General features: G+C 27.5%; 3 protein-coding genes across 3 annotated transcripts in view; 2 read left to right on the plus strand and 1 right to left on the minus strand.

The window, feature by feature from the left end:
* Positions 1-692: 692 nt before the first annotated feature.
* On the plus strand, positions 693-4521 carry LOC109600303 (alanine--tRNA ligase, cytoplasmic). Its single transcript, XM_020016438.2, has 4 exons — positions 693-839; positions 1022-1507; positions 1892-2391; positions 2450-4521. Exons 2-4 carry the CDS (start codon positions 1046-1048, stop codon positions 4386-4388), a joined length of 2901 nt encoding a protein of 966 aa, XP_019871997.2. The 5' UTR covers positions 693-839; positions 1022-1045; the 3' UTR covers positions 4389-4521.
* On the minus strand, positions 4479-5897 carry LOC109600304 (mitochondrial ribosome-associated GTPase 2). Its single transcript, XM_049965840.1, has 5 exons — positions 5750-5897; positions 5596-5707; positions 5165-5538; positions 4971-5109; positions 4479-4916 (listed from the first exon to the last, which is right to left on the minus strand). Exons 1-5 carry the CDS (start codon positions 5858-5860, stop codon positions 4543-4545), a joined length of 1110 nt encoding a protein of 369 aa, XP_049821797.1. The 5' UTR covers positions 5861-5897; the 3' UTR covers positions 4479-4542.
* A 5012-nt stretch (positions 5898-10909) lies between these two features.
* The window catches only part of LOC109605491 (plasmanylethanolamine desaturase), a 42289-nt gene continuing 27763 nt past the window's right edge, over positions 10910-25435 (plus strand). The window contains exon 1 of the mRNA XM_049965921.1: positions 10910-11488. Within this exon, the coding sequence (XP_049821878.1) occupies positions 11239-11488 (250 nt within the window). The 5' untranslated portion in view covers positions 10910-11238. The remainder of the gene's footprint in view (positions 11489-25435) is intronic.

Genomic DNA, 25435 nt, shown 5'->3' on the forward strand with positions numbered 1-25435 from the left:
AAAAAATATACAGTAGAATATAAACTTAGAGTATTTATACCACGAAAATATGTCAACATTATAAAACAAAAAGGATATTATCCAAAGTATTAAGTCAAATTAAATAATACATATTTAAGAATAAACAAACCCTTGCAAAATTAAAGTTGCTATATTTATGTCCTGTTCAATTCAGAAAAATATATAAAACAAGTTAATTAATATTATTTTACCAATTCACATTATATAAAAGATTTAAAAAGATACTATAATATGGCCACTAGTGTATATTTATTAAATAAACGACTACGGATGTTTAAAATTAAATTTCATCATCCTTCAATTAATAATCACTATTCATTTAATTTAATTTTTAGTTTTTGGTGATTTAATTAAGACACAGTCTCTAGAAATATACCAATCGAAAATCGTTTGATCCGACTGAATTTTAAGAGACACATCATACGCGACAGAGACAGTAAAAGTCTGTAAATTTACTTAGCGAGAATCTTTTACTTTCTCTGTCATTCATGATATCTCCCTTAATATGCAGTAGAATCGAAAGCTTTCCAATCGGTATAATTTATTTATATTAATTTAAAAAGCATATATTTATTTAATTGTATTTTTATTAATTATCTTAACAATCTGGTTTTATTTATGCCTATAGAAAATTTCAAATAACTAGTTCAAATTAATTTTAGGTAGACCATTTTAAAAACATGGGTACGGTCCTGTCAGAGGTGAGAGGAGCACTTGCTCTACTTTTTACGTCAGTTTCCTAACCTTTTCAAAATACCACCTCAAGAGAAATTCCAGCTGGGCTTAAGACTTGGAGTCTGAACTTATTTACTACTACGGTACGTTATCATTATTTATTTGTGCATATTTTTCCCGTAATTCCTGAGCAAAGTCCAAAGCAATTTATCGCCACAACCGGCACCACTTGCATCATGCAGTAGTCGTATACTTGTGCATGTAAATACCATACATCCCATATGGTAAATGACACAACACGAGTCAACCTTAAATTATTTTACAGGCGTACAAAAGATAATCGGCGAAGATGAACACTCAAATGACTGCAAACGAGGTGCGTAACGCGTACATAGATTTTTTTAAAGAAAAACAACATGTGTATGTGCACTCATCTTCAACAATTCCTCTGGATGACCCAACATTGCTGTTCACCAATGCTGGTATGAACCAATACAAGCCCATTTTTTTGGGCACCGTTGATCCCAACAGTGACTTGGCTAAGATCACCAGGGCTGTGAACTCCCAGAAGTGCATAAGAGCTGGAGGCAAACACAATGATCTTGATGATGTGGGCAAGGATGTTTACCATCACACTTTCTTTGAGATGATGGGCAACTGGTCCTTCGGAGATTATTTCAAGAAGGAGATTTGTGCATGGGCTTGGGAGTTGTTGACTGACAGGCTTAAGTTGCCAGCTGAAAGATTGTATGTCACTTATTTTGGTGGTGACACAGCTGCCGGTTTGGAACCAGACAATGAATGTAAACAGGTGAGTCATTTTAAGCCTTGGTTATTTTATTTACAAAATAGTTTACAGAAATTGTGAAGCTTTATACCTTTTTCATCATCTTTTGTAATCATATTCATAGATAAATTATGTAAAAATAAGTAATGTCATTTATTATGCACATAATTCATGTCTAAATATTTTATACTTTTAACAATGTAAATGAAAAAATATAATTAAGCTAAAATTGACAATTTCAACAGATATTCAGCAGACATCAGCAAAAAGCTATGTTAAATTGCAGTTGAACTTTGACAATGTTGTGTAACCTTAAAAACTAAATGATTAAATACACTTATTCAATAATTTAAATGCACAGATTAAAGATGAAACATTAACACATAAAAATTAACTGTTATTATTCAGATATGGTTGGATCTGGGCGTCCCAGCAAACCATGTGATCCCAGGCAACATGAAGGACAACTTCTGGGAAATGGGTGAGACAGGGCCATGCGGTCCTTGCTCCGAGCTCCACTTTGACCGAATTGGTGGTCGAGACGTGCCTGAACTCGTTAATCAAGACGACCCAGACGTGTTGGAAATCTGGAACCTGGTGTTCATCCAGTTCAACAGAGAAACAGATGGTTCCCTGAGGCCACTACCCAAGAAACACATTGATTGTGGCTTAGGATTGGAACGTTTGGTGTCGGTTATACAGAACAAGAGGTCGAACTACGATACGGACTTGTTCACACCATTGTTCGAGGCTATTCAAAAGGGTACGGGAGCTCCTGCCTATCAGGGACGCGTGGGCAGTGATGATGTTGACGGCGTTGACATGGCTTACAGAGTTTTGGCCGATCACGCTAGAACCATCACCATCGCACTCTCAGACGGTGGTAATCCAGACAACACTGGAAGAGGGTAAAAACAAGCAAATAAACTGGTTTCCTTACAACTCAATTGTCTAAATTTGTTACAGATATGTATTGCGTCGTATTTTGAGAAGAGCAGTAAGGTACGCAACAGAAAAACTAAACGCCAAACCCGGTTTCTTCGCCACTTTGGTGCACACAGTTGGTCAAATCTTGGGCGACATCTTCCCGGAAATCCGCAAGGATCCGCAAAGCATAATCGACACCATCAATGAAGAAGAGGATCAGTTCTTGAAAACACTGTCAAGAGGTCGTAATTTACTGAACAGAACCATTACAAAGCTGGGCGACTCCAAAACATTACCCGGCGACGTTGCCTGGAGATTGTACGACACTTATGGTTTCCCCGTGGATTTGACCCAGCTTATGGCTGAGGAAAAAGGATTGAACGTCAACATGGATGCTTACGAGGAGTCTAAGAAGCAAGCCCAACTAGCTTCGCAAGGCAAAGGCGCAGGAGTGGAAGACACCATTAACTTGGATGTGCACTCAATCACTGAGTTGCAAAACAAAGGTGTGCCACCCACTGATGACTCCCCCAAATACGACTATGAAGCCGAATCTGACGTAAACGTTGAGTACAAGTTCAAGACCTGTGAAGCAACAGTTATTGGTCTGAGATACAACAAACAGTTCGTAGACGAAGTACAAACCGGACAGGAATGCGGCGTACTCTTGGACAGGACCAACTTCTACGCTGAACAGGGTGGTCAGATCTACGACACCGGATACATCAACAAAGTGGGCGACGAAAGCGTCGAATTCTCAGTTAAAAATGTACAAGTTAGAGGTGGCTACGTCATCCACATCGGCAGCATCGAAGGCTCCCTTAGAAAAGGCGACAAGGTGATCCTCCACATCGACACCTCAAGGCGACGCCTGGTTATGAACAACCACACTGGCACCCACATCCTCAATTACGGACTGAGGAAAGTGTTGGGCACTGATGCCGACCAAAGAGGCTCTCTAGTTGCCCCCGACCGTTTGAGATTCGATTTCACCAACAAAGGCGCATTGACTGCTGAACAGGTCAAAAACGTTGAGGCTGCTTCCAAGGAATTGATCTCTAGAAACAATGAAGTTTTTGCCAAAGAATCCAATTTGGGTGTAGCAAAAACTATTAGGGGTTTGCGTGCTGTTTTCGAAGAGACCTACCCTGACCCTGTTAGGATTGTATCTGTTGGTATTCCCATAGACAAATTGGAGGCTGATCCCTTTGGACCAGCTGGTGATGACACCTCCATTGAATTTTGTGGTGGTACTCACTTAAGATATGCTGGGCATATTGGAGACTTTGTTATTGCCAGCGAAGAAGCTATCGCTAAAGGTATTAGAAGGATAGTTGCCTTGACTGGACCTGAAGCTACAAAAGCCATAAAGAAAAACGAACTGTTGGAGAATAGACTGAACGAAATCAAATCGTCAATTGATGCCGACAAAGACGGCGCCAAATCAAAGGAAATTGTTAAAAAAATCGTGGAACTAACAGAGGAAGTATCTCACGCCACCATTCCCTACTGGAAGAAGGAAGAGATCAGAAACTCACTGAAGACTCTAAAGAAGAATCTGGACGATAAAGATCGTGCTGCTAAAGCAGCTGTGGCCAACAAAGTGGTCGACGAAATTAAGGAATTCGTCAAAGCTAATCCTAATCTGCCAATCCTGGTTAAAGAATTGAAAGCATTCAACAACACTAAAGCTCTCGACACTGCTTTGAAACAAGTGCGATCACTGAGCCCCAACACTTCTGCCCTTTTCGTCACCGTGGACCAAGATTCTAATAAAATGTTCTGTCTGTCGTCAGTTCCCAAAGAAGCCATCGAAAAGGGCTTGAAAGCTAACGAATGGGTACAAGCTGTGGCAGCCAAATTGGGTGGCAAAGGAGGTGGAAAACCTGATTCTGCACAAGCTTCTGGCGCTAACACCGCCGACGTTAACGATATTTTAGATTTGGCAAAGAAATTTGCGGATACTAAGTTGGCTTAAAGAGTTGCCTTAATTTTGTTTTTACCAGTGGATATCCGGTTGAATTATATAAGGTCAAAATGTTATTAATTATAAGCTATTTTAAATTTGTATTTATTTATAGCTGCAATAAAATCTTTTTATATATGAATAAGTGTTTTATTCAAGTTAAAAGCTATTTATTTTTTTCATCAACATATTGTTCATCATACAATATTCTTACTTGATGTAACAAGTCTTTTATATTTGTACCTAATTTGGCACTAATAGGAATAATTACGTCATTAGTTTTTTGTCTTAAAATTTCTAAATTTTCCTCAGCATCTTCTAAGTCCATTTTATTAGCTATTACAATTTGTGGCCTCTCATGAAGTTTGTCATTAAACTGAGAAAGTTCATACTTGAGAGTTTTTAAAGTTTTCCAAGGTTCAGGTAGGGACATGTCTAAAATATACAGTAGGGCCATACATCTTTCTGCATGCTTTAAGAACTGTATTCCTAGTCCTTTATTTTTATGAGAGTCTGGTATTAGTCCTGGCAAATCAGCAACTGCAATACACATACTATTAATAAAAATATTTGATTCATAAGTCATAAATTAACCTGCTATTTGTTCATAATCATCATACTGCACCATTCCTATGTGAGGTTTTAGTGTTGTAAAAGGATAAGGGGCAACTTTAGGTCTGGCTCTTGATATAGCCCTCAACAAAGTACTTTTACCAGCATTAGGAAAACCGATCTACAATAAAACCTTTATAAGTAAACATCCTGGACCCCAGGAATAATTTTTATACCAATCCCACATGTGCCATACTTCTAATTTCCAAAGTGTACTCCAAGTCTTCTCCCTGTGCCCCAAACTCAGCCACTTTCGGGGCTTGCTCTGTGTCCGACATGAAGAAGTGATTGCCCTTACCACCAGCTCCTCCCCTTGCAGCCACAAATGCCAGTCCTTCTTTTGATAAGTCCCCAACAACCTTGCCCTCTTTGTTTTTTATTATTGTGCCCACTGGTACTGGTACTTTGTGGTGCTGTGCATTCTTTCCATGGCAATCTTTGTTCATTCCATCCTCACCCAGAGGCGCCTTGATTACTGATGGCACCGCATTTAAATCTTTTATGTCTGAAGAGGCTTCAAAGATTACGTGACCCCCGTTTCCACCATCACCTGGTGAACAACTTAGATTTTATTTAACGGAAATGGGGTGTACAAACAATAGGTTACCTCCATCAGGGCCGGCGTTCTCGTTGCTCCAAAGCGACAAAAACGAGATGCAGCCATCGCCTCCGTTTCCTCCAACAGTTCTGACTTGTCTCAAATCTACAAAATGTTGCACCTATTTCAAGAATTATAGACAAATTTACTTGTTACAACATACTGTGTCGCCGGTGGATTTCGGTTTTTTACTTCTGAGAGGTTGCGCCACTCGTTGCGAATATCGGCACAAACTGTACGTGCCATTTATACACGTGCGAATTGTTTTAAACATTATTATTAAAAAATAAATGTGTTTTCTTACGAATAAAATGTGAAATTAAACAGCTCCATCTATTGGTGAATTATTTTAATTTTAACAAGATAGCACTCTGCGACATCCGTTGATAACTTTCAACATCACTAATCTGCAATATAGTTAACATGATTATTTTTTGGGTATTTGAAATTATAATTTTTAAATTAATTGGATATTGTATAATAATTATATATTTTTTCACATAATAATAAAAGTAACTTTTAAACGAATATAAATTTTAATTGATATCATTATTAGGAAATTAAATTTCTTTGTAAGAAATATTAATTTTAGAATATTTTACTCAATAATTATTATACTTGATTAATATTTGAAAATCAATTTGAATATATAAATATAAAATGTTTACAATGTTTAAATACATATTTAGATGTATTGACGAAACCTTTGTGCGCCTCCAGATCCATTACATCGTGAACAAAGAAACCTAAACAATGTGGTAATTTTTATTAGCACGAAAATAGTTCCGAGTCGCAATTAGTTAGTCGTAATTAGCAACTGGACGAGAAATGATCAATATTGATTCGAATTAGCATTGTGCTACCGGGAACTGAGGCTTTTAACACTTCTACTTGCGTTTAATTGCGCACTGTGATCGCAAATGACTAGCAATCAATTTGTCAGATACGTGGTTTACCGTATCTAAAGTCGTATTAATGTTTAATGTATATGGATCTTTCTGAACCATTTTATTATACATCTACGTGGAACTTCGAATTAATTTAATATAATGATAGTTTGCACATTTCCCACGGGTAAAAGCCACGTTTCCTTGTTTCAAATGCGGTAAACCGTCGCTAATTATACAATCGATAAAAACTCATTTAATATTTACTCTATATTGTATCTAGAACAATGACAATGTTTAATTAATTGGTATTTGTGAAAAATACCATCTGCTATCGATTCGGGTATTGAAAATTTATGAAATTACTGAAAATTGCAAGTTCGTGAATGATAAATTAAATTATTAGCTGGACGCTGACGCAGATATTAAATAATGAAATAATTATTGTTGAAACTGTGATTAAATATAGAAACCACAAAAGCCAATTAAAGAAGGTATTTGAAAATACGCATATTTATTACAATATAAAATATATTTTAAGCACACATACTGACTTTGAGTATTTACAATAACAGATTTAATTTAATAATCACAATGAGGAAAATATTAAAAATATGAGTATTTAATGTTTTTTTATGTTATTGTTGTGTCCACCAGGGAGATGGTCAATATAATTGTAACCACAATTTGCATACTGTTGTTGTTGTTACCTCTTATCAGTAACAAGATAGTTTAACATTATGATGAAGACTAATTTATTTTGGAATATCTGCGTTACTAATTTTGGAGCATGGCAAACCTTTAACTTTCTGTAATAACTTTTAGCAATTCTAACGGAATTCCTCTACACGACATAAGAAATATCTAGTCTATAATTGTAATGTTAACATTAATTTAAACATAGAAAACTCTTGAGGTGCTAAAAAGACTGGCTCTCTCACCAGTCATTATTTTTCTTCCCTTATATTTCACTAGTACCTAAGTACTATTTGTAAATTTAATGCCAAAATTAGCCAGAGTAACCACACATTTTTATGACACTGAACTTAAACTGTGGTTGCTGTAATTTCATCCAACTGTTCACCTGGTTTGCAAACTTTGGTCGGTTTAAATTTGAGCATTCACTGAATGAGTTGAACGAATGCGCCACCAAAAGGGGATCAATTTTGAAATCAGGATGTTCAGTTTTATAAAACACGGTCATTTTAATAACCAATTTTTGATATACACAATCACTCATTTCATCAATATTTTATTAAACTATAATTTATGTATCAATATAAATATTTCTAAAATTAAACGAATGTTTACGTTACATATTGCTCTTATAAAATGACTTTGTTTATGCAGGGTTGGGTTTTAAAACAATGAATTTGACCGATTAATTTGAAATTATTGCAAAGAAGGGTTTCTTTAACAGTTTAATGTAAAATGCCAACCCTGCCTGATTCATATTTAGATTATTCCATGCATCTTAAAATACAGTCCATAAATTGTCCTTTTTTCAGGAATATTAAGCCTTGTTGCAAACTTTTAAACGTATTTTCTTGTTATAGATGTAACCAACATTTGTATGCTGTATGGATACAAAAACTATTAATAATGTTTTATTAAGTTTGAATTTTTCGTGTGAATAATAATCATAGATTGTTAAACAAATGTCTTGAAGTTGTTTTAGTACGAAATTCGACAAATAAAATGAGATGAGTACTCGTTATTAAGTTTTATAGAGGGGATTTTTGTTTGACTAATCCATTATGTTGTATATTATTACCAGTAGTGCGTCAACTTTTATACATATTTTTATCATACATAGACTGATTTAATTAATTGAATCATTCAGTATCAAAATCTGAAAGATTTGTTTTTAGGACACGCACTGAGGTAACGATTTCCAAATACGGAGTAAAACTGAATTCAATTATCTATTAATTTTGTAGTCAGTCCAAGCTGGAATTAAATATTTTCCCTGTAAATAGTTTATTATTTTTGGCCAATGTAATGAAATATTCTTTAAGCAAGATATTATTCAACAAATACATAGACAATTAAGACCATAAAACTGTACCAAATGCTGTAAGAAAAATTTGAGCGTTATCAAAACAGGGAAAAATTAGGTATTGCTAAGAAGTTATGGCTAAATAAGTCAGTGTTATTAAACAATTTAAGTGGTTGCTCCGGAATATATTGGGCGAGTTTGAAAAACTTCAAAGGAAATCAGTAACTGGATAATTGCTCAAACAATTAAATTTTATCTTCAATTCAATTTAAGATCAATTAGGAGTGGATGAGATTTGCTAAATTTGGTTTAAGTACTATGAGAGGAAGATAGAAAAGGATTTGTTTAACAGCAGATATGTAAAATAACTTTTTTCTAAGAATCGGAACCTGATTTCGATTTGTTCAATTATTAATGTTTTAAGATGTACGACATTAAACGTAAATAATGAACACCCTGTATAAAATTTGGGAGTACAAATAATGGCTCCTTATAGGATGGTCCTTGTTTAAAGTTTATGCCAAAAAAGATCAAAATTGGTGACTTTACAGACATTTTAGTTAGACCATCAATCTGTCTAAATTTTTGAAAAAATATTAACAACTCATAAATTATTGATTTTATGTGTAAGACACGGTATAACCTTTTTATTTGCAATTACATGTAGAATTTAAAAATCTATAAACATACAGAGTGTTCCATGGATGATACTTGTTTTGTATCTGACATTTTTAATAAAATCTCTGTTAATATTCATTTTATTAAAGGGAATGCTTATACCAATCGAGAGATTTTTTAATATTCAGTTTAATTATGATAAAATATACAGTGTTACATTGAAAATAACAAAGTTATTGACGGTTTAAGCTGCACAAAAACACCCTGTATAAAATTTGGGAATACTAATAAAATTTAAAAATCCAAAAATATACAGAGGATTCCATGGATTGGATTTTTTTGTATCTGATAACATTAAATTATATATTTGGTAAAATTTTTTTCTATAATAATTATGTGTGTAGGGGATTGTTATATCAATCAAAAGATTTTTTTAACATACAATTTCATTATATTTAAATATACAATTTAATTGTGTTCAAACATGTGTATGTTGTGTGAAAATCACTGAAAATAATGAAGTTACTGATATTTTAAGATGCACAAAATTAAACGTAAATAACGACCACTCTATATAAAATTTGGATTACTAGTAATGGTTCCTTATAGGATGATCCTTGGTTAACTTGTATACCAAAAATGAACTTCCCATCATCAAAATTGGTGGTTTAACAGACATTTTTGTTAGTCCATCAACCTGTCAAAATTTTTGGAAAAAAGTAATAATTCAAAAACTATTGGGTTTAGGTATATGACATGGAATAGCTATTTTATTTGAATTTACATATAGAATTTAAAAATCAAAAAATATACAAGATATGCAGGAAACCTAATTTCTAAATTCATTTATTTCATAATATAATTATTAATCAAATTTTGTACTTTAAAATATTCAAAAATATATTTTTTTATTGGTTTATATATTTCTTTCTTTTAAAGTGAATAGAAAGTATATTATATATAATATATAATATATAAAATACTTAAAATACATAAAATAGATAAAATACATAAAATACATAAAATAGATAAAATACATAAAATACTTAAAATACATAAAATACATAAAATATATAAAATACATAAAATACATAAAATACATAAAGTAGATAAAATACTTAAAATACATAAAATAGATAAAATACTTAAAATACATAAAATTCTTAAAATACATAAAATATATAAAATACATAAAATACATAAAATACATAAAATATATAAAATACATAAAATACATAAAATAGATAAAATACTACTAAATTTGAAATTACATGTAGAATTTAAAAAACGTAAATATACAGGATGTTCCATTGAAAATAATAAAGTTGATATTACTTCCGACTAAACTAGAAAGAAAATTTTGATCGAAGTAAATTAGAAAAGTAGTTCAAGTCAAATTATAATTGCTACATAAATTTCAAATCAATGCCTTTTTCAGTTCTTCATAAACTTCTAATAATGAATAAGTTAGGTGAATCATCCTGTATAGTATATAATTTAATAACTGTTAAGATTAAGTGATTTAGAAGTGTTTTAAAATTAAAAATCACTAAAAAAATATAGATAAAAAATATTTATATCCAGCTCAATTTAGAAAAATATATGTTAAATTTTATAGAATATAATTTTTTTAGATCAAATAAAACAATTATGACACTACTGTGTATTTTGAAAAAGTTTTCAATAATTTTCTTCATCTTTCAGTTGAAGTTTCAGTCAAATTTTTAATGAATAAACTTCGGGACCATAGAAATACGAAACCCTAGTTCCAACCGCGGTACCATAGAAATAAAGTCCACCCAAAAAGAACGGCCCTCCTCCAGCGAGCAGGTGCAGCAGGCGGCGCCCGCGCTCCGCCGCGTAACCACCCCACCGACCGTGGGCCTCGTCCCCGCGAACGCACACACACACTCGGCGTTCGCACGCCCCGACCCAGCCCGTATTCCCGTCACGTCACCGGACGACATTATTCGAACGCCAGAAACCGTCAAACACGTGAGTCAGCGGAGTCAGTCGCGACAGCGCCGCGCTTCATGTGCGTTCTCCAGGTGCTAAGCAACCGACGACGGCACCATGGTCCGTTCGCGTCGCGTACCCGCGTGACTGCCCGACGAGTTTAGGTTCGTCGCGAATAACATTTCGGCCGCGATGTCGTTACCGCTGCCGCTCAGCTGTTCGTCGAGGGTGAACCAGGTGCTGGACAATCCCCTCGGCGCCACCATCGGCACCAACCTGCTGGCGCCGGTCAAGACCGAACAGGAGATACTCGAGAACTCGATGCTGGAGGACGATCCGAACGCGAACTGTGCCGGCACGACGTTGCCGCCGGAGAACTCCGGCCCGAGATGGGGACCGCAGCACAAGGGCGCCCAGGAGCTGGCCAACCTCTACAGCACCGGTACGTTTTGCCCCCTCGCCTGTCACGGTGACATGCCGGCGTGAATGGAATTCCGAACGGTCGACATAATATTTGGCGACGGTGCTCGTCCTCGCAGGTTTATTTTTACACGCTGTCCCGCTCAATGAGTTGGTGACATACCAGCATCGGGCACCAGGTCTGAGGCGGCGTGTCTTTGGGCCGGCGTTTGGTTATTGACCTTTCAACTGGTCCTGCCTTGCACTTGGCCTTATGTAATTGTGAAAGTTCGGCACCCGGTTGAAACTATTGTACCAAATCTGGCCAGAGATAGAAGAACCGTTAGCTCATTATCAATAGCGGCCCAGTTGCGGCTAATTCGGTTTATTTTACAAAGAGTGAAACTAATTTTATCTTGCGGTTTAGATAAAATCGAGATAAATTCGTATATTTTTTACTTTGTCTAATAATTTGCCATCGATTTTATTAAGAATGTGACTTTTCTTGTGTAGAGTTGTTCGACTAAAGTCGCCTTTAATTAACACGCCAATCGATTTAACAATTGTTATGTTTAGGTCATAACTCAAATATCAAATTTCTATTTTGACTTCGTGATATTTATACTTCGGCATGTCAATATGTGGAACTGATTTCATAAGTTCTTTGAAATATTTATGTTGTACTATCTGTATGTAAAACATTTTTATGTTTGATAACATAATAATTACAATACAATTAATGTTGTTTAAGCTTAATAAAAGTAAAACTATTTTTATTGTACTTGTGACATTCATATTTCAGTTTTAGTGTCTGTATTTATCTTACGATTAATTCTCCTCTCTCCTTTATTTGAGTTATTATCAGTAAATATTTGAAAATTATTTGTTATCGATTTAGAAGAATTGATTTTTTCCACTCTGATAAAATAAATTATACGATACTGATTTAAAAAGTCATATTATTTCACAAAATAAGTGATACATAAATTCTGTACTTCGAGTTATTTAAAATCGTTCTTTAATTTATTTTATTATTATTAATACAATTAAAAAATACGACTTATTTAAACTGAAAAGAAAATATTTTTATTTACTAATTTATACATAATTTAACAACACTCAATGAAAATGTTGACATAGGTATAATAACAAAAGTGAAACCATTTTTATTGTACTTATGACATAGTGTTAGTGTCTGTATTTATCTTGCCGTTAATTCTCTTCACTCCTTTATTTGAGTTATTATCAGCAAAAATTTTGAAATATTTTGCTATCGTTTTAAAAGAATTGATTGATTTCCAAAGTCATTTATTTAACAATATAAATAATAATTAAATTGTGTAGATTAAGGTATTAATTAAAAATATATTATTCATTTTATTAGTATTTTTTTGTTAATTAATTTTCCTCATTCCATTATTCAAATTATGAGTAAATATTTAAAGAAATTTTTGTATCGATTCAGAAGAATTTATTATTTTATTCTTACAAAATAAATTGTATTTAACTCGATTTCCAAACTGATTCATTTCATAATATTCTATAAATAATAATTAAATTTTATACAATTAAATAACAATTAATCAAAATATGTTATAAGCTTAATAAAACTGAAAATATTTTTATTGAACTTGTGACATTCATATTTCAGTTTTGTTGTCTGTGTTTACATTATGATTTTTTTCCTCACTTCTTTATATAAATTATTATCAGTAAATATTTGAAAATATTTTAGAATTGAGTGAAGAGAATTTGAATGTTTCATATTGACAAAATAAATTATGGGAAACTTAATTTCTAAATTCATTTATTTCATAATATAAATAATAATTAAATTTAATACTTTAAAATATCCAAAAATATATTTTTTATTATTGGCTTATATATTTCCTTCTTTTAAAGAGAATAGAAAGTATATTATATATAATACATAAAATAGATAAAATACATAAAATACTTAAAATACTAAAAATAATGAAATACATGAGATTCATAAAATTCATAAAATTCGTAAAATTCATAAAATACATAAAATAGATAAAATACTTAAAATACATGAAATACATAAAATAATGAAATACATGAAATACATAAAATACATAGAATACATGAAATTCATGAAATTCATAAAATTCATAAAATTCATAAAATACATAAAATACATAAAATACATAAAATACTTAAAATAATAAAATACATGAAATACATGAAATACATAAAATACATAAAATACATAAAATACACCTAAAATACATAAAACACATAAAATACTTAAAATAATGAAATACATGAAATACATAAAATACATAAAATTCATAAAATTCATAAAATACATAAAATACATAAAATACATAAAATAGATAAAATACTTAAAATACATGAAATACATAAAATACATAAAATACATAAAATACATAAAATACATAAAATACATAAAATACACAAATTACATAAAATACATAAAATAGATAAAATACTTAAGATACATAAAATACATAAAACATAAAATATATAAAATACTTAAAATAATGAAATACATGAAATACATAAAATACATAAAATACATGAAATACATGAAATACATCAAATACATAAAATACATGAAATACATGAAATACATGAAATACATGAAATACATGAAATCCATGAAATACATGAAATACATGAAATACATGAAATACATTTTTATGTATTTCATCATACATAAAATAGGTAAAATAGGTAAAATATATAAAATACATAAAATACATAAAATACATAAAATAGATAAAATACATAATACATAAATATATAAAATTTATAGAACATGTTCCCGAAAAAATGATGTGGTTATCTTTGATTTTAATATTTTATGTTTAATTAACATAATTTTCTTTAAAATAAGTTTTATTAAACAAAATAATCATTATTATATGGCCACCATTTTTGCCACTGTTCTACAAGCACATATTTATTATTATTAATTACATGTGACATATTGAAGCTTCCTTTGAGTTTCAAATACGACATGTGGTCTTGTGTTGTCGTACACTCACTTTTAAGTACCATTCCAAGAGGCTTAGTAGTTTCAATCTACTGTCCATACCGATTGTAGTCAACCCAATTATCGACAGATGTAATAATATAATTAATTAAAGGCTTATTTGCGTTGCGTGCAAGGAAATAATTGACAATTGTCAAACTCCTAATCTTGTAATCCTCGTTTAATTTATGCCGAATCCATTTGTCCAACTTTTTGATAAAATTAATTACTTTTTCTATAGATTATTCATCTATTCATAAAAATACGACATATAAATAATATATACAATATATAAAATATATAAATACAATATATACAATATATAAATTATATAGAATATGTACAATGTATAAAATATATTCTTTGAGTCTATTAAAAACACCGTTTCTGATGAATGTTAAAGTGAAATATAAAAAATAAGTAAACACACATACAATGTATTGTATTTTTTATATATATTCATAAAATTCCTAAAATTCATAAAATACATAAAATTCATAAAATACATAAAATACTCATAAAATACTTAAAATAATAAAATACATGAAATACATAAAATACATAGAATACATAGAATATTTACAACGAACAGAAAATCTTAAATACAATGTGTGTGTATATACAAATCATATTCTTTGTGTTTTTAAAAAAATCATTTCTGATAAAAGTTAATGTAAAATTTAAAATATATAAAGTATATAAAATATAAAAAATGTACAAAATATATAAATATATAATATATACAATATATAAAACATGTAAATTTATACAATATAGAAAATATAAAATATAATGTGTGTATATACAATATACAAAATAAACAAAATATATAAAATGTATACAATGTATAGAAAATATTAAAAATAAGGTGTGTATATACAATATAAAAAATAAACAAAATATATAAAATGTATACAATGTATAGAAAATATTAAACATTTATTGTGTATATACAATATATAAAATAAACAATATAAATATAGAATATAACATATACAACATATAAAATATATACAGTGCATAGAATATACAAAACATACTTTTTCTGTTTATTAAAACATTATTTCTAATGAAAGTTTATTATGTGAAAAATATGAAGTATATAAAATATAAAAAGTGTAGAGAATAAATAAGTATATAAGATATATACGATATATAAAATAAACAAACGATGTAAAATAAATTATTCACAATATATAGAATATACAAAATATATTCTTTGTGTCTTTAAAAATACCCTTTTCTGGTGAAAGTTAATATAAAATATAAAGTATATATGATATATACGATATATAATGTATTAAATATATAAAATATACGAAAATATTCAATATAAAACATGTAAAATATATACAATACATAAAATGTATAAAATAGTATAATATATACAATGTATTGAATATACAAAATATATTCTTTTTGCCTTTAAAAACACCATTCGTGGTGAAAGTTAATATAAATATGAAATATACAAAAAATAAAAATATATCAAAAGTATATTAAATTTGACATAAACAGCTTTCAAATGATATGTAGTTTAATTAAAAAATGTTAAAATATACTATAAAAAATAAATATAAAACAAATGAAATAAATGGGTATTTTTAAACGTATTACAATTTTAATTTACAAATTTAAGTATTTTATAAATAAAAATCTAACATCATTGTTTACCTTACTTATCAGGATCTTGTCAATTACAAAACATTTTTTTACAATTTGATAACAACAATCTAGAATTCAACAGAAATGATCAAACAACTCAAAACTGACGAATTGCACCTTTAATCAACAAGACAAAATGATTACATTCAAGTCAATCAGCAATAAACGATCCGCGATTGTCTCGACCACTCAAGATTTGAGACTTACCTAAAAAACATTCGAACAAAAATATACACAACGGACGTAAGCAAATAAGTTTGCGGAAGTTTCTGATATTGCCAAATGACAGTTTATAGTTTCACTGCCAGATAATCGTTTTGGCCCCTATCGAAATAATCTCCGGTCAGTTTGGACTCGAACGTTGCCAGAACGAGATGCCCGACACGATTCATGAATTTATGAATTGTCGGCGACGTGTTTGGTCTTTTGATGGGGGCGACATTAACTAATTGGCTGGAATGCGTTATAATTCAATTTCGTGTAATTTAGTGATACCGAATTGTGTAATTTTCTGGTGGTTTTTGGCATCGGCGTCGGTCCGCACGTCCTCCGGTGCCAGATTCGTCGAGAAAAATGTTTCGATGGACTATTAAAACGTTGCCACAGCTGAAACAACTTGTCCACGTTGTTCTGATTCTGATCAGAATTTAATTACGAATGTCCTGTAAATTACGTTTGGTTGTTCGATGATTTTTAACAATCGATAATTGTGACACGAACGTCCTGCAGGAAATTTATTACAGTGAAACACACTTACGTTCAGAAATGTACATAATAAACATAAAGATAAAAGATATTGATATACCTGCAATTAGTGTGCAGGAAATAGAGTAAAATAAATATTTGATGAAAAATGAATAATACCATTTAATGACTCTATTAAATTTTTCATTCTTCAATGACATTCCTCAGGAACTTGAACACTGGTGTGGTCGAAATTGAATTTTCCAAAAATAATTCAAGAGAATAACAACCATAAATATTTAATGCCAAAATCTTACGACTTGTTTGATTCGAAATTAGGTATTTATGAGATTCACGAGTTGTACAGATAAGTGTGTTTACATTATTGTGTCTCATATAATTTTTAACGAGTTGGAAATGAAAAGGCAATAATTGCAAAGGTTAATTTTGTTGATCCAAGCCATGTTAATTCAAGTTAACTATTTATGACTATTTAAATACTTAAGTTAATAATTCTAATTCGATTTAATCTTGTTTGCACTAACAATTTCTAGATTTTTTATTAAATAGCTACAGTTTTATGTTTATAATGTTTTTGAAAATAGGTGGTTAAAATAATGAAAAAAAAAAACTAAATAAAATTAACTATATCTCTTCATTAATTTAGTATAAATAAATTTCAGTTATTTCTATGTTATTGACTGGCAGAGCATAGACTATTCTTTGAGAGTATTAAAAAATTAAAATATGAAAAATATGAAAAATTTGAAAAATATTAAAAATATAAAAAATATTAAAAATATTAAAAATATTAAAAATATTACCAATATTAAAAATATTAAAAAGATTAAAAATATTAAAAATATTAAAATTATTAAAAATATTAAAAATATTAAAAATATTAAAAATATTAAAAATATTAAAAATATTAAAAATATTAAACATATTAAAAATATTACAAATATTACAAATATTACAAATATTACAAATAATAATAATATTCAGAATATTAAGAATATTAGAAATATTGAGAATATTGAGGGTATTGAGAATATTGAGTATATGGAGAATATTGAAAATATTGAGAATATTGAGAATATTGAAAATATTGGGAATATTAAAAATATTAAGAATATTAAAGATATTAAAAAATTAAGAATGTTAAAAATATTAAAAATACATATTTGAAATTTTGGAAATACTGAAATTATTGAAAATATTGAAATATATTAAAAATATTGAAAATATTGAAGATATTTAATATAATGAAAATATTGAAAAATTAATAATATTAAAAATATTAAATATAAATATTAAAATTATTAAAATTATTAAAAATATTAAATATAAATATTAAAAGTATTAAAAGTATTAAAAATATTAAGAACATTAGGAATATTAAGAATATCAAAAATATTAAGGGAATTAAGAATATTAAGAATGATAAACATTGAAAATATGAAAAAAAAAAAATAAAAATATTAAAAAATATTAAAAATATTAATAATATTAAAAATATTAAATATAAATATTAAAAGGATTAAATATAAATATTAAAAGTATTAAGAATATTCAGAATATTAAGAATATTAAGAATATTAAGAATATTAAGAATATTAAGAATATTAAGAATATTAAGAATATTAAGAATATTAAGAATATTAAGAATATTAAGAATATTAAGAATATTGAGAATATTGAGAATATTGAGAGTATTAAAAATATTAAGAATATTAAGAATGTTAAGAATGTTAAAAATATTAAAAATACATATTTGAAATATAGGAAATACTGAAATTATTGAAAATTTTGAAAATAGTGAAAATATTGAAAACATCGAAAATATTGAACATATGAAAAATACTGAAAATATTGAAAATATTGAAGATATTTAGAATATTGAAAATATTGAAAATACTAAAAATATTGAAAATATTGAAAATATCTAAAATATTGAACATATGAAAAATACTGAAAATATTGAAAATAATGAAAATATTGAAAATATTGAAAATATTGAAAATATTGAAAATATTGAAAATATTGAAAATATTGAAAATATTGAAAATATTGAAAATATTGAAAATATTGAAAATATTGAAAATATTGAAAATATTGAAAATATTGAAAATATTGAAAACATTGAAAATAGTGAAAATATTTAGAATATTGAAATCATTGAAAATATTAAACCATTGACAAATTTGCAGTTTTTGTTTGAATTTTAATTTAATGAAGACTACAGACTGTGCATTTCTATATCACTAAGCGTCTTAATCATAACTGCGTAAAATTTAGACAAACGCAATAATAATGCAGTAAATGACATCACAAATCTATTTAAGCGTTCCACAATCAATTAACATATATTCGATTTCACAAAATAATAAATTCCACGCTAAAATTTTTCAATTTTAGAAAGGTGACTCGAAAAAGCACTCCAGTAAAATTTTATCGGAACAATTAAAAACCTATAAAGTTTCTCACTACAACAATATCAGATTACTTGTAATCGCTTACTCCTGAATTCGCATGTCGGTTTTTAAAACAAAAACTTCCAGCATGAAATTGCATGCGATCTCTAAATAAATCTTTACTGTGGTTAGTGCAGTCTTAAACAATTCCCCGCTTCCTTTGTCATAGGAATAAATAAAAACGTTATTGTTGAACGGGCAAAATATTACTCAATAGCTAAAAATAACCGACGTGTAACGGTGGACGTGGATAATCAAAATTAATAAAAATCACTCGATTTAATTTTAACATCTGTTCGTTAGTGCATCGAAAAATTAATACTTAGACAACTGAGGTACTGTTAAGGTGAAATAGTACGATACAATTGTTCATACAGATGCAACCTAATGCATATTAATTATTAATCGTCTGTCGGACATTTCATTTGATTAACGCCGCCTCCGCACGAACTGTGTCTCAGGTGAAAAGCCTCTTTTAATAGATAAACCTTAAACCCCTTAATCCCTTTTAAATCTTTTAAGGTGGGCATGCAAAGGTGATAATTAGCAATTTTTATGTAGCGATAAAATTTATCAGCGTGTTTAATAACGCCGGTTTATCTGTGATGTCTGCCACTTTTGCATCGGCGGTGATAAGTAGGTTTAATAAAGGTTATTATTCGTGTAAAATTATCTTCAAGTAATGCACAGTAACGGTGATAATTAAGTTTAAAACTTTTACCTTGATAAACAGGCGAACATATTTAATAAAATTCGTAGACAAAATAGAGTTTTAGAGAGAAAAAGAGAGGAAAACATATTTGATATTAGGAAAATATAGTATTGTACAAAATCGACGTTTATAAGATTTGTAGTATATTTGATGAGACCAATAATAATTAATTATTATTAATATTTTCTGAAAAAAATTCATTTAAAAATAAGTTTTTATTTATAATTATTACAAAAAATCTTCAAAACTATTGTTTTTCGAAAAAAATTAAAAATTAAAAAAAATTCATGTTTATAAAAAATAAAAATTTGAACTTAATATGAGGTATATCCTATTGTATTCATTCTCAAAATCTGGTTTCGTATTTCATTTTAGTCCAAATTCTCCCAAATTTGAATATTAAAAATATTAAAAATATTAAAAATATTAAAAATATTAAAAATATTAAAAATATTAAAAATATTAAAAATATTAAAAATATTAAAAATATTAAAAATTATAAAAATATTAAAAATATTAAAAATATTAAAAATATTAAAAATATTAAAAATATTAAAAATATTAAAATTATTAAAAATATTAAAACTATTAAAAATATTAAAAATATTAGAATTATTAGAAATTATACAAATATTAAAAATTTTAAAATTATTAAAATATTATTAAAAGTTTTAACATTATTAGAAATATTAAATATACTGTAAATATTAAAAATTTTAAAAATATTACATATGTTATAAATATTAGAAATATAAAAAATAATATTTAAACAAATTTTAAAAATATTAAGTACATATTTAAAATATTGGATATATTGAAATTATTGAAAATTTTGAAACTATTAAAAATATTGAAACTATTGTTAATACTGAAAATATTGAAAATACTGAAAATACTGTTAATATTGAAAATATTGAAATTATTGAAATTATTGAAATTATTGAAATTATTGAAAATATCGAAAATAGTACAAAAATACAAAAACTAGAAATTTCTGAATATATCAAAAAAAATATTATATCAATATTAAGAATATTTATTAAAACTATTAAGAATGTTAAAAATATTAAAAATACATATTTAAAATATTAGACATATTAATCAATCATAAGTTATTGAAAATATTGAAAATACTGAAAATATTGAAAATGGTGAAAATATTGAAAATACTGAAAATATTGAAAATATTGAAGTTATTGAAAATATTGTAAATACTGAAAATACTGTAAATATTGAAAATATTGAAGTTATTGAAATTATTGAAATTATTGAAATTATTGAAATTAATTATTGAAATTATTGAAATTATTGAAATTATTGAAATTATTGAAATTATTGAAATTAATTATTGAAATTATTGATATTATTGAAATCATCGAAAATAGTACAAAAATATAAAAACTAGAAGTTCTGAAGATATCGAGAAAAAATTTTAAAAATAATAAGAATGTTAAAAATATTAAAAATACATATTTAAAATATTGGATATATTGAAATTACTGAAAATATTGAAGTTACTGAAAATATTGAAAATACTGAAAATATTGAAAATATTGAAATTATTGAAATTATTGAAAATATTGAAGATATTGAAAATATTGAAGATATTGAAAATATTGAAACTATTGAAAATATTGAAAATATTGAAAATACTGAAAATATTGAAGATACTGAAAATATTGAAATTATTGAAATTAATGAAAATATTGAAGATATTGAAAATATTGAAAATATTGAAAATATTGAAAATATTGAAAATATTGAAAATATTGAAAATATTGAAAATATTGAAAATATTGAAAATATTGAAAATATTGAAAATATTGAAAATATTGAAAATATTGAAAATATTGAAAATATTGAAAATATTGAAAATATTGAAAATATTGAAAATATTGAAATTATTGAAAATATTGAAGTTATTGAAAACATTGTAAATACTGAAAATACTGTAAATATTGAAAATATTGAAATTATTGAAATTATTGAAATTATTGAAATTAATTATTGAAATTATTGATATTATTGAAATCATCGAAAATAGTACAAAAATATAAAAACTAGAAGTTCTGAAGATATCGAGAAAAAATATTAAAAATAATAAGAATGTTAAAAATATTAAAAATACATATTTAAAATATTGGATATATTGAAATTACTGAAAATATTGAAGTTACTGAAAATATTGAAAATACTGAAAATATTGAAAATATTGAAATTATTGAAAATATTGAAGATATTGAAAATATTGAAGATATTGAAAATATTGAAACTATTGAAAATATTGAAAATATTGAAAATATTGAAAATATTGAAAATATTGAAAATATTGAAAATACTGAAAATATTGAAGATATTGAAAATATTGAAATTAATGAAAATATTGAAAATATTGAAAATATTGAAAATATTGAAGATATTGAAAATACTGAAAATATTGTAAATATTGAAGATATTGAAAATATTGAAACTATTGAAAATATTGAAAATATTGAAAATATTGAAACTATTGAAAATATTGAAAATATTGAAAATATTGAAAATATTGAAAATATTGAAAATATTGAAAATATTGAAAATATTGAAAATATTGAAAATACTGAAAATATTGAAGATATTGAAAATATTGAAATTAATGAAAATATTGAAAATATTGAAGATATTGAAAATACTGAAAATATTGTAAATATTGAAGATATTGAAAATATTGAAACTATTGAAAATATTGAAATTATTGAAATTAATGAAAATATTGAAAATATTGAAAATATTGATAATATTGAAAATATTGAAGATATTGAAAATATTGAAAATATTGAAAATATTGAAAATATTAAAAATATTGAAAATATTAAAAATATTGAAAATATTGAATATATTGAAAATAGTAAAAACATTGAAAATATTGAAAATACTGAAAATATTGTAAATATTGAAAATATTAGAAATATTTTAAATATTGAAAATAATGAAAGCATTGAAAATATTAAAATTATTGAAAATATTGAAGTTATTGAAAATATTGTAAATACTGAAAATACTGTAAATATTGAAAATATTGGAATTATTGAAAATAGTGAAATCGTTGAAAATAATACAAATGTACAAAAATCGTGTAGTTTTCCAAGATATCAAAGATTACCAAATTTTAATAATTTATTCCTGCTATAACATCTATGTTTTACCAAAACAATATTAAATTTGATTTGAATTTAAAATACTCATTCTATGACACTGAATATGGTAAAAAAAGTTACTACAATAAATTTAATTTTAGTTTGAAACAGCCGGAGAACCATCTGCGTCGACAGAAACCGCTTTAAACAGCAACAAGTTGTCGCATTCCGCATACTCCAAACTCGGAAACGCTTCGCAATTCCTGGCACACATTGAAAACGATTGTTTTCCTGCACTGCCACAAAACTGTGGCACAAACAAAGATCGCGAAGCAAAGGTTAAAAACCGTCAACTGCAAACGGAAACGCACAAGTGGCAATTCATTATCGCATCAGGAATCCGCTTTTTTCCACCATAAACGGCCACATAGATTGACCAGATGGTTAACATCATGTGTGAGGACGTCGCATGTTACAAAAATGATCGGTCGGATCGAGCGTGTGTGACCAATTAAGGTTGTCCGGTTCCCCGGATTCGAATAAAACACGTCGGGAATCGATAGAGAACGATTTGTGTCCTGAACGGCTCATTAGGTTGATGATAGATTGACCTAGGCCAAAATGGATTTTGATGGGTTTTGTACATGATAAATTATTCAGGAGCATTTCCATATTGAGACACAAATGTGAGACATTTTAATAGAGATGATTTGTTCGAACGTTTTAGGTAAATTAATATCTAATTTGCGTATATACAGTGTAGTTCATTTAGCTTCTCGTTGATTTACAATATAAATTTTTATATTGATTTTACTTACTTCTTTTGATACATTAAACTATGAGAAAAAAGAATTTAAGAATTTAAAATAATTGTTTAATATGCATCAATTCTCGTCAGTAACAACTTAATTCTTAGTCCCAGGAAGATCACAAGTTCAATTTTCTACTAAGTTTGCCACATACTTGTTAGTATGTAACATTTTCTTGTGAAATTTGATAGTTACCCATTTTGAAAAGTACTAAATGTAATCAGACACTTAATTTTTATACAAAATATTTCCAAATTAATTTTTCTCTCTATCTGATTGTAAAGTATGTTAGAGAAGACTTCAACGATGAGCAAATGTGGAGTTTTGGCAGAATCATATTCACATTTTTCTAATGATTTTACTCCTTCTGATCCACTAACCATGTCAAAAATACCTAAGAATTTAAAATAGTTGTTTAATGCATCAATTCTTATCAGTAACAACTTAATTCTTAGTCTCAGGGAGATCACAAGTTCAATTTTCTACTAAGTTTGCTACATACTTGTTAGTATATAACATTTTCTTGTGAAATTTGATATGTATCCATTTTGAAAAGTGCTAATTGTAATGAGAAACTTAATTTTTATATAAAATATTTCCTAATTAATTTTTCTCTTTATCTGATTGTAAAATATGTTAGAGAAGACTTCAACGATGAGCAAATATGGAGTTTTTGCAAAATCAAATTCATATTTTTCTACTGATTTTAGTCCTTCTGATCCACTAACTATGTCAAAAATACCTAAGAATTTAAAATAGTTGTTTAATGCGTCAATTCTTGTCAGTAACAACTTAATTCTTAGTCCCAGGAAGATCACAAGTTCAATTTTCTACTAAGTTTGCCACTTACTTGTTATTATGTAACATTTTCTTGTAAAATTTGATATGTACCCATTTTGAAAAGTGTTAAATGCCATGAGGAACTTAATTTTTATATAAAATATTTCCTAATTAATTTTTATCTTTATCTGATTGTAAAATGTGTTAGAGAAGACTTCAACGATGAGCAAATGTGGAGTTTTGGCAGAATCAAATTCACATTTTTCTAATGATTTTGCTCCTTCTGATCCACTAACCATGTCAAAAATAGCTAAGAATTTAAAATAGCTGTTTAATGCATCAATTCTTGTCAGTAACAACTTAATTCTTAGTCCCAGGATGATCACAAGTTCAATTTTCTACTAAGTTTGCCACATACTTGTTAGTATATAACATTTTCTTGTGAAATTTGATATGTACCTATTTTGAACAGTACTAAATGTAGTGAGAAACTTAATTTTTATATAAAATATTTCCTAATTAATTTTTATCTTTATCTGATTGTAAAATGTGTTAGAGAAGACTTCAACGATGAGCAAATATGGAGTTTTTGCAAAATCAAACTTATATTTTTCTACTGATTTTACTCCTTCTGATTCACTAACCACGTGAAAAACATCTAAGAATTTAAAATAGCTGTTTAATGCGTCAATTCTTGTCAGTAACAACTTAATTCTTAGTCCCAGGAA

The sequence above is a fragment of the Aethina tumida genome, chromosome 4 (genome assembly GCF_024364675.1).
Source record: "Aethina tumida isolate Nest 87 chromosome 4, icAetTumi1.1, whole genome shotgun sequence".
NCBI lineage: Eukaryota > Metazoa > Arthropoda > Insecta > Coleoptera > Nitidulidae > Aethina > Aethina tumida.

Bases quoted from the DNA above. Each gene is read 5' to 3' on its own strand.
- LOC109600303 (XM_020016438.2), top strand. From the start codon at position 1,046: ATGAACACTCAAATGACTGCAAACGAGGTGCGTAACGCGTACATAGAT. The intron at 1,508-1,891 runs GTGAGTCATTTT...GTTATTATTCAG, and splicing joins CAGACAATGAATGTAAACAG to ATATGGTTGGATCTGGGCGT. The intron at 2,392-2,449 runs GTAAAAACAAGC...AATTTGTTACAG, and splicing joins CCAGACAACACTGGAAGAGG to ATATGTATTGCGTCGTATTT.
- LOC109600304 (XM_049965840.1), bottom strand. From the start codon at position 5,860: ATGTTTAAAACAATTCGCACGTGTATAAATGGCACGTACAGTTTGTGC. The intron at 5,708-5,749 runs GTATGTTGTAAC...TTCTTGAAATAG, and splicing joins CGAAATCCACCGGCGACACA to GTGCAACATTTTGTAGATTT. The intron at 5,539-5,595 runs GTAACCTATTGT...GTTGTTCACCAG, and splicing joins GAACGCCGGCCCTGATGGAG to GTGATGGTGGAAACGGGGGT.